The sequence below is a fragment of the Dendrobium catenatum genome, unplaced genomic scaffold (genome assembly GCF_001605985.2).
Source record: "Dendrobium catenatum unplaced genomic scaffold, ASM160598v2 fragScaff_scaffold_1196, whole genome shotgun sequence".
NCBI lineage: Eukaryota > Viridiplantae > Streptophyta > Magnoliopsida > Asparagales > Orchidaceae > Dendrobium > Dendrobium catenatum.
In genome coordinates this window covers 595,696-606,956 of record NW_021319658.1, presented here as the reverse complement: position 1 = coordinate 606,956, position 11,261 = coordinate 595,696, and the positions used below count along the sequence as shown (strand labels likewise).

The following is an 11,261-nucleotide window of genomic DNA, read 5'->3' as shown; positions in this document are numbered from 1 at the left end:
ACATTTTGAATCAATTAGATTCGAAGGAATTGAAGAAAGGAAATGAAAGGAAAATGAATAATAAATAAATTGCATGAAAAAAAGAATTTGAGCTTTAGCTTCTTTGCAAGGAAGGAAAATGTGAGCCCCAACAACAATATGATAAACTTTTCTTTCAATTGTTCAAAGTAATTTGGTAGGGAGTTATCAGTGAAACAATCGATATTCACATTCCCAATATATTATATAAATTTTATTAATTACAATAAAACAAAGCAGCAAATATAAAATTATACATTTCATCCAATTCCTTAAACCAAACATATTCTTTGTGATTTGATCAGAAATATCACTCATCTCTTTAGCATTGTACTAAGTATCATCTTATGTAAAAATTATTCTGTGCAGAGTCCAGATGGAAAAAATTATACGGACATATGAGTATACACACAATACAAATTTGTAAACAATATGTATCAACTTTTTGCACACACTGTTTGTATATAGTGTGTATACTCACAATCCGAATAGTATGTATCAATTTTTTTTTATTTTTAACTAGATGGGGATGGACTAATCACTAATAATAAGGGAGACTCCAATAAATAACTGAAACAACTTAGATGGTCCAATAAAAGAACATATTCGGTACAGTACAAGCAAATCTTTCATCTTTAGCCATCGTGCATCTTTAAACAACAGTGCATATAGGAAATATTGCACAATTGGTTATCACTTGTGCCAACTGAGTATTTTATAAAGACAGCAGATGACAAGAGGCATATTTAAAGCCTTTATTTCTGGCAATATATATTCATTTATAAGCATTCATACCAAGTATTAACTTGCTTAAGCTATCTCCAATCGTGCACTTTACACGGTATACTATCCAACTACAAATTCAATATTGACGTCGCACTGTTCACCGACACATTTTTTTTAATAGAAAATTCATTTGAGAAGGAATATACATAAAATATTTAATTCTTTTCTAAAAAAATTGAGTTTGGTTGAAGATGAGGGTGTTACTGCATTTCCAAGTGGAAAATGAGTTTTTTGGTTAGAGATGGCCCTAGCTTCAAAAGAGTAATTCATAACACTGAGCAGAATGGGATCAAACATATGAGGTTGTTGGGCTGCCATTGTCTAACAGCGACTCCCCGCCCTCTCGCAGGAGAGCAAGTTCGCTCAAAATTTCCCAATAAAGAAAACAATGACGACTTTGCAACTCTTTCTTTTTTGTTTTACTGATCCGCGAAAATAATACGAGTATTAAATAAGATAATATCATTAATCTCATCAACATCGTTATATTTAATTGCAGTTTAAATATAGAGACTTTCAACAACATTTGCTTTAAAGAATGTTAAAATGGGTGCAAAATCGCCATAAATATTAGGAACAACAACAGGGTATACAAAACAAAATTTCCAATTAGTGGTAAGCTGCTGCTTCCTCTCTAAAATGTTTAAGAAGATCCTCCATGCTCCTTACAGAATGTTCTGATTTGTCTCTTACGCGAACGCTCACCTGATCATGGAGAAACTATTGAATAAATAACACACCAGTTTTTTTTTTTTTTTAATTAAATATTTCAACGTTTCTCAAGGAATATTTGCTGATAATTCTTGCTCGCGGAGCTTTTTTATAAACAGTGGAAAGTTTAAGGACCGCATCGATAGTTCAATAAATTGAAGGAAATAAGGCGAAATTTCGATTATTACAAAATTATTGGTCAAGGAAAAACCTGTCCAGTCTTTGCTTCTTCTTCGCCTACAACCAAGATGAAATTGTATTGTGCCAATTGAGCTTCTCGTACCTGCACAAGATTGAAAAGCATGATTGCATTTCTTGGCACAAAAACATGGCCGCTATTCACACTGCCCTTATTATTTGCTTCAGTACACTCTTTATGGTTCTGTGCGGTTTGAAGATAGATGAAATGAAAAGGAAATGGAAATGATAGAAGGAATTGAGGTGAAATTGATTTTCACCCACTTGTTTAGTAGAGTAGCAATTGAGTATAGAAAATTATTTTCCTTATTTTGTTGAAAATAAATTGAGTTTTTTTGTTTTTTTTATGAGGAAACATGCGAGACTCAATGGTGATTTCTTTTTTCATATTTTACAATAGGGTTAAGAAATGAATTGTTGATGAAAAAAAAACTGCCCACATTTCCAAGGTAAATCTAATTTTTGAAATATTTCATTGAAACCAAATAATTAATGATGAAATTATGGAGTAAAATAAATTTACATTTTCTACAATGAATACAACCAAAAAGACCCAATACGAAAGGCTATTATCAAAAACACTTTTTCTGAGAAAAATGAATTCTAAACTATGATCACAAGGATTTAAAATCTGTGAAAACTAATGATGAAGTGTCCAAAAAGAAAAGTCAGTCGGATGTGGTAAATTAACCAAAAAATACTAAACTCACAGTAACAATCTTATTAGATGATAGACATTAAGCAATCGTAGAAAAAATTTGATCAGAAAACAGAAGGTTGTTTATAAACATTAAAGCGTACTAATATCTATCTTCTCGAACTAATGCAGAGATGAAGTAACAAAAAGGGTGGTGCATTTTTTCTGGAGTAACCCTTTTTTTGTGACTGAACAAAAGGTTGAACAGAATTTCATAAAGTTCTTTGCCTTTTCTTTCCGCAAAAGATGCCAAATGCTACTAGCTTGGGGTCATAAAAACAGAATGGAAAAGTCCAAAATAGCCCCTGACAATTTGTATTCAACCATTTTAGTCATACACAATTACATTTCTCCAATTTAGTCTCATGACAATATAAAATTGATCATAAATGATCCCTGAGACAAAAATCGATGGAAATTGGGACATAAAATTAATCTAATTTAGTTTCTCAACTATACTAAATTGATCCCAACTTAATCCATGCCATGCAAAACAGTTTGGGATTAATTTTGCAAAATCGAGGGCCAAATTAGAGAAATGTGATTCTCTGAGTTTAAATTTGCCACATATCAATAGTCGAGCATTACGTTGGATTTTTTTTTTTTTTTTCATTAACATAGAAACAAGTAGCACTTGCCGTGGAAATAAGTGAAAAAAAAAAATTAAAACAAATTTACTAACTAAGCCGTATGAATTCTTAGTTGTTCAAGTAGTATGGTATGCAGGCTTTAAACATGGCAGAATCAACAAATGAAAGCATAATAGCAACTGTACCTTCTTTTGAATCTTTCTGTCTGTTGTGTCAACATCAACATAAAAACCAGCTCCATGTATCTGATCACGTACCTACATTAACATAAAAGATACTACATAATATATGAAGATTTAGATAAAAACAAATTCAAGAAAACAAGAAAGCACAAAGTGTCCCAAAAGTTTTATAAAAGATGTATTAAGCTGTCTGTTCCTATTGAACTACCAAGGAATCTCGGTTTAAGCGGTTTAAGCCGTCTGTTCCTATAGAACTACAAAGGATTCTCTGTTTCATTACTTGGTAATAGTAAAGTTGATGAAGAAGTAATTAGACATACATTTTCTACAAATAAAGTTAATCCACCACAATTCTTTTCATAGAACTGTCTGCAAAAGGTTTTTTTAGCTATATCACGAGAAAGGGGAAGAATAATTTAAACAAAGCATTGGTCGTTGGGGAAGTTTCAAACAAAAGGATCAAAAGGTTATAAAATTAGATGCCTTGGGTAAAAAACCACACTAAATTATATGAATTCAGTACATAAGAAATAAATCATTTTCACCTAAATGTTACACCTGTGAGACGAGATCAATCATTCAACAAACAAGCCATTAGCATCAGAATGACTTTTCATTCAAGAAAGCAAACAAAGGATATATTTCATACTCTTCACTTGGACCTATCCCAATTCTGACATAAAGTTATAGCTGTCAACCAAAATTTTTAAAGTGTGTATGTGGCTTGGGAGCCAAATATGTGGAAAAGACATGTTCTAGGAGCAATACTGCACCAAATTCTCCAGAAATATATATATAATTTAACAGAATGAAATTTCTATCATTTAGGAACATTTTCTGTAACAAAATGCTACTCATAATGGTTTGAACTAGCAAGACGTCTATGATCTATAATCTTAAACCTTAAACTCTACGTAGAATTTCACGTGCTATACATATAGAGAGAGAGAGAGAGAGAAAGAGAGAAACAGAGCAATAAAACCTTCGAACACAACGTAAATGCCTAACCTAAATCAAAAAGATTACCTGTAATGCATAAGGCTGAGATTTCTCAGATACTGGACAGACAATGGATTGACGAGGACTGATCCAGAAGGGCCATTTCCCTTTGTAATGTTCCAATAAAATGGCAAACATGCGCTCAACAGAACCAAGAATAGCACGGTGTATCATTACAGGACGTTCAGTCTTGCCTTCATCTTCAGCCGAGTATGACAATTTGAAGCGCTCAGGAAGTTGAAAATCCAACTGTTGCAAGATACATGTAAGAAAATCAGTAATTCATAAGTTTTCTTTTTAACAGTAATGTATAATTTGTCAAACATACCTGTAAAGTTCCGCATTGGAATTTTCTCTTCAATGCATCAAAAACACCAATGTCAATCTTTGGTCCATAAAATGCACCATCCCCTTCGTTAATCTGTACATTCAGAAATTAACTAAAGGATGTTTACGTGAGGATAGAACAGAACACAACTATAAAACTACAAATCATATTATTCAATTAGTTTCTAAAACATCTCATCATGAGCATCTACTCAGAATGCCAAAAAAGCCTTACAAACCGGAAAAAAATTATGGTGGTTGTCCCCCCACATCCAACATATTCATCAAACATTTAATGCAATTCAGAAAAACGCCATTGCTACAACAAAAACCAAAACTATTCTTTTCCAAGAACAAACTGAAAAGAAAACAGAGCAAACAGCAAAAACAATCATGAAAATTTTGAGAGAGCATTTAGCAACATACTTGCCACGGCCTCCCAAGTTCTTCAAGAGCATCTTTTAGAGCGGCTTCAGCTTTGTCCCACGTTTTTATCTCACCCAAATATTTCTCTGGACGCTAAATATAAACACAATAATATATATCAGAACACAACGACAAGAACTAACATAAAAAAATAACTCATACTCATGTTTCATTAAAGAAATGGATAACAGTGTGTCGTGAATAAAAACAAAAAGGTTAAGCCAAAACTAGAAATTTCCAATTGAATGCATAAGTATAGGAAACTCGTAAGTTCCCATTGGAACATGTATCTACTAGAAAGTTATATTCATCATCCACAACTGATTTATGATTCCACCATCAATCTCTTGCAATGAGCTTGAAAATACACAAAAGTATGGCCCCTCCATGCTCACTGAAATATGAGTGTGATTCAAAAAGCATCATGCTGCTACCAATGTTGTTCGTAAAAAAATATCAAGACCTTATTAGAAATATGAATCAAGCCTAAAGAGTAAAAGAGATGAGAGAATGAGAGGTTAGGTCTCAATGATTCTCTTACTGAACTAAAAGAGCTGATTGAACCCCCTTTGACAGAGAAGGGCAAGCCTAAATGAGCAATAAATACAATCAAAGAAATATACAGAAAATTCAAAGATATTTCCAAAGAGATTCAATGAGAATTCAATGTGATAGAGTTTCAGCTCAAGGTTCAAGATTGCATGTATCCACACTAAACCAATGATCCCGTACTCATAGTGAGGATGAATTAGGGTTATGGCTGCATAGCGAGATTATATAGAAAGTATATAAATTGAACTCGATGTCATGAGTTGGGTAAAATGCAAGTCTTGTTTGTCGACTGCTACTCAGGAACATGGGCTAAGTTCGGATAGAGGGAAAGTACACTTAATGAATTCTTCTGGAGAGAACCTTTAATTGGCATGCCAGTACTCTAGGCAAGTTGTGGAGTTTTTTGATGAATAGCCTTGGATAATAGGTAACTTTTTAAGTCTCTGCATGAGTTCAATGGCTCAATACTAAGAGCTAAGTTGGACAAACTCTAGAGAGGCATAACAAAATTCTATTATAAGCAACTCGAGCCTTTGGGTGAATTCCAAATTGTAAGTAGTTCACGCCATCTCAAAATCAGTGACTTGTTCAACCTAGTTCAATCTCTCAAAATGACTTAATAAACCTAAACAAAAAAAAGGGGTCTTAGGGGTTAAATGAGTAAAGCCTTCTCAGGCTCGCTCGATAAATAGCCCGTGAGTCGAACCTTATGAGCTAACAACCAAGCTTGAGCGACTCATCAGCTCATGAATAGACTAATTTTAAAATTTTATAATTCAAAAGATTAAGTTTAAAGCTATATATATCTTCCTTATCTGAATTGGATTCTTATTATTTTTTTTATATCATTTTAGAATCAAAAGCTTCTCTCTTTCATAATAAATGAGTTAGCTCGTGAGTCAACTGGAACTCGTAGAATTAAGCTCAAAGTCAAACTTGATAAGATATTCAAGCTCAAGTCGAGAGTGGCTTGAGCTTGAATTGACTAATTTACACACCTAAGGTGTAAGACCCAAATTTTCAGGTATGTAAGTATATCCTAAAACTTATTTTAAAGTTAATGTTAACTGTTGTTAAATTAAATAGTAATAGCTAAATTATTGTTTAATAAAAATGGTTAAGTAAAGATTTAAAAATATATTAGGTTAGTAGTTATGCTTGAATAGGTGCTTTCAACCAGATGGATGTGAGAAGAGCAATTACATGTGTGCTTCTCTAGGGAATTATTTATGGCAAGAGATCTAATTTAAATTCAAAATCTAAGAGATAATTAATTAGGGAAAGAAAGGAGATATCAAGAGGGAATTGTTTAGTAAAGTTCTAATTACAATTGGGAGGGAATTATTTAGGGCAAGATATCTAATTTGAATTCAAATATGAGAGAGAATTATCTAGGGAAAGGGAGCTGATTTGGGAGTGAATTAGGGGAGCCTATTTACGGCTCATAATAAGATTATTTCAGGATTATGATATTATTTGCTGAATTTAGATTGTTCTTAAGTATTTTTGGGCTCTAGCCGACGACTAGAAATTTGAGAGAGCCAGATACTCCTCACCAATTAAAGATCCATTGTATCTTGTTGTTTTTTTCCGTATATCATCAATTAAAAAGAATTCTCTTATTATTGCTCTTAATTCCTCTTGGAGATTGTATTTGGGATTGCTATAATTTAATTTCATCCAAGAGAGTTAGGATTATTACAAGCACTTCCTATCAGCGGCCCAATAGCCAACTTCTTAATCAAATGAAAATCAAGATGTAAAATCCACCTGAAGCTTCGCTTGAAGCTTCATAGCAGTATAAATTTTCCATGCTTACTGGATATCAACTAGTAACAAAAAAACAAGAACCAAGACATTCCTAACAAACAAATTCTTAAAATATTTTAACTAAGTTCACCTGCTCACGCATACTCCAAGCATTATCCCTTCCATGTATATAAAGGAAAAAAAAGCAAACTCCAAGCATCATCCAGGGTAAATAAAGAAAATTATGTGTGCTTATCCTTAATAAATTATTGAGCTAAAATCCGAACAAGATGATTGAATTAATATAGATTAAGGGAGATGTGTGCTCGTATACACTCAAGACAAAGAAAGAGAGACATGAAAGTATAAATATGAACTCTGATTTTTCATCAAAAAGATGGTTCATGAGCTTGTATCACATGTGCAAGAGGTGGAAGTAATAAAACATGCTATACTCAAAATCAAAAGAGTTAAACCATTGCAAAAAAAAAATCGACAATGCTCATATGGCATCTTTCAAATAATAAAGTTGAGGCCAAGGTGTTGTACCGTTGATAACTCCAGCTCAAAAGTGAATCCAAATACTTCATAGACATAACTAATGAACTCGAGCACGCCTTTGACCTCATCCTTGATCTATTTTACATCAAAAGAACACAATCCATTATTTATAAATTGTCATAAAATCAAATCATTAAAGCAACTTGAACAATAAAGGAACATGGGCGGTAAATAGGATAAATCTAGTGATTATCAGGATTGAATATATTGAACTGCTATGGAAAAAAAAAACTTCTGTCTTCAATTACTAAAAGGTAATATAAATAAATTATACAATTCATACTACATACTTGCATTGTGTCATGTCAGAATGCACAGCGCCAAATATACTCATCCTGGTGAAATTAAGTGTTATTGTTGAGGTCAACATATGTTTGCTTAGGTACAAGGACTTGCGTTTATGCTACAATTAGTCAAATCTAAGACCATGCAAAACAATCAGATCAAAAACCTTAACTTAGACCTGGAACTGGTTATCTGCAAAGAAATTGACAGCAAACAGGATCTCAGTTTATTTCAAACAAGGTACACATTGGCGTATATTTAAAACTAACAATACTCAAAATTGTCAAACCAGTCAACCTAACCATACAAATGTAGCTCGAATTATAGTCACAACTTCTCATTCTTGAGAATGGTTTCACATCTTTAATTCACCAAATATTAAAATTTTGGCAACCAGTATCAATGAGCTTTTAGGGTAGCCTTGCCTGAACTGTTTGGTTATTATTTAATGATTCAGCATTCATTCATTTCCCTTGAGTGTTAATTGTAGTGACAACTCTAATATAAGCGAATGCTTTTTCTAAGAACTTACAGACAAGTTATTTTTATCTTCCTATTTTTCTATCATACACCTTTCATAAAAATTCTACCTAATAATTATATTGATGTACATGAACGATTCAGTTAATTTTATCATCTCTAACTTACCCCTCAACAAGAGTTACTCACATTGTCTCCGCAACAACATTACTTCATTATATGACAAAGCCAAAAATCTAAACTTCCACAACTACATATCACATAATCCTTCAGGATTAACAACAACAACATCAAGCCTTTGTCCCACTATGTGGGGTCGGCTACATGAATCTTTTTTCTCCATTGTGTCATGTTAAAGTCAAATTCTCGTTTAAATCTAATAAAGAAAGATCATTTCTAATGTTTTCTAACCAAGACTTTTTAAATCTACCTCAACCTTTCTTAATATAAGTCAAATCTAATACCTCTACCTTCCTAACCGGGTCATCAGAATGCCGTCGTTTTATGTGACCAAACCATCTAAGGTGACTCTCTCTAATCTTATCTTCCACTAGAGCTCTCCAACCTTTTCACGTATATGCTTATTTCATATCCAGTCTCTAAGGGTAAATCCACTCATCCACCTGAGCATCCTCATCTTTGCAACACTTAACTTAGTATTATGCTTCTCTTTTAATGGCCAACATTCTGCACCATAAAGCATTGCAGGTTTCACCACCATCTTATAGAATTTTCCCTTAAGTTTGAGGGGAACTTTTCTATCACACAATAAGTCTAATGCATTCTTCCACTTCAACCATCTAACTTGAAGTCTACGGATAATATCCCGATCTATTTCACCATGACTCTGAACAATAGATCCAAGATATCTAAAACATGTACTCTTATTAATGACTTGATTGCCCAAAGTCACAATCCCCCTACTAGGTCTATTACTACTAAAATTACACTTAATATATTCAATTTTAGATCTACTCAAGCGGAAACCTTTAGACTCTAATGTTGACCTCCATAAATCAAGTTTACTTTCAACTCCCTCTCTAGTTTTATCAACAAAAAAAATATCATCAACAAAAAGCATACACTAAGGTACATCCTCTTGTAAATGTCTAGTGAGAACATCCATGACTAAAGTAAAAAAGATATGGGCTTAAGGCTGATCCTTAATGTAATCCAATAGAAATAGGAAAATCGACATACCTTTCTTTGAGGGACGTCTTCACATTGAAGACTATCTTGATTGGAAGCGGGCTGTTGAGACCTTCTTTGAATATATGGAGATACATCCCGAAAAACAAGTTAAGTATGTCGCTTGCCGATTGAAGGGCGGGGCAAGCGCGTGGTGGTTGCAGCTCCTACAGAATCGGCGTCGAGAAGGCCGTGGACCAGTGCGAAGTTGGTTCCGTGTGAAGCAACTGTTGCGAGGCCATTTCCTACCCACCAATTACGAGCAGATGTTATACCTCAAATACCAGCATTGTACCCAAGGATCGAGAAGCGTGAACGATTATACGGAGGAATTTTACCGCCTAAGTGCTCGTAATAACCTTCAGGAGTCGGAAAATCAGTTGGTGGCGAGGTACATGGGGGGCCTCAAAGACCAGATTCAGGATAAGCTTGAACTCAACTCCGTCTGGACAGTATCACGGGCTGTGAATTTAGCTTTAAAAATCGAATCTCAGATGCAAAGGAATTCCAGGAGTTATTCTAACCGACGCCCATTTATACATGAAAATGTCACAGACCAGCATAAGGCGAACTCGCCTGTGGCTAAAGGGCAAACTAGCAACCCGACTGCCCCTAATAACAGCCCCGCTGAAGCCAAGTTACAGGCCAAATCGAAAGCACTCATGCGAGAGAACCCGTATAGCAGACCTTCGACTTTGAAGTGTTTCAGGTGTTTTCAACCCGGCCATAAGTCGAACGAATGCCCGAATAGATAGCAATTACAGATCATTGAAGGGGAACCAGTTGAAGAAGGCAATGAAGATCACTTGGAGGAAGGAGAGTTCGTAGAAGACATACCAGGAGACGAGGGAGATCCTGTTCTTTGTATTCTTGAGCGGTTGTTACTAGCTCCAAAACAACCACAGCCTACTCAGCGTAATGCCTTGTTCCGAACTAAATGCACGATTCAGGGAAAAGTTTGTGAGCTCCTGATTGACAGCGGGTGCACCGAGAATGTCATTTCTCGGTCTGTTGTGCAAGCATTACAATTAAAAACTACCAAGAAGTCGCAGCCCTATAAAATTACCTGGGTAAAACGTGGTGTGGAGATTATGGTTGCGGAGGCGTGCCGAGTGACTTTCTCTATAGGTAAACAGTATCTGTGTGAAGTAGATTGCGACGTCCTCGAAATAGACGTGTGCCATCTAATATTGGGTCGGCCCTGGCAATTTGATGCCCATGCGGTATACAATGGTAGAACCAACATTTATTCCTTTGAGTGGAAGGGCAGGAAGTTAAGGCTACTACCTCAGACGGGAGCTGGTGCAGGAAAAACGCCCTCTGAACCATCTGCTGCTTACATTGTCTCAAGACATCTTATGTTACAAGATGCGGATAAAAAGACTCCTATACTGGCGCTAGTTGCTGTTGATCGTTCCCCGTGCATAAGCAAACAGAACATCCCTCCGTCGGTCCAGAAGTTGTTAGTAGAGTTTGCCGATGTTGGTCCCAGTGAATTGCCGACAGGATTAC

General features: G+C 34.8%; 1 protein-coding gene across 1 annotated transcript in view; it reads right to left on the bottom strand.

Moving 5' to 3' along the window:
• Window positions 1-1,235: 1,235 nt before the first annotated feature.
• Window positions 1,236-11,261, bottom strand: part of LOC110111092 (threonine--tRNA ligase, mitochondrial 1) — a 42,905-nt gene continuing 32,879 nt past the window's right edge. The window contains exons 15-21 of the mRNA XM_020842804.2: window positions 7,785-7,871; window positions 4,935-5,027; window positions 4,510-4,602; window positions 4,209-4,430; window positions 3,186-3,257; window positions 1,727-1,798; window positions 1,236-1,509 (exon numbers count right to left, since the gene is read on the bottom strand). Of these exons, the coding sequence (XP_020698463.1) occupies window positions 1,414-1,509; window positions 1,727-1,798; window positions 3,186-3,257; window positions 4,209-4,430; window positions 4,510-4,602; window positions 4,935-5,027; window positions 7,785-7,871 (735 nt within the window). The 3' untranslated portion in view covers window positions 1,236-1,413. The remainder of the gene's footprint in view (window positions 1,510-1,726; window positions 1,799-3,185; window positions 3,258-4,208; window positions 4,431-4,509; window positions 4,603-4,934; window positions 5,028-7,784; window positions 7,872-11,261) is intronic.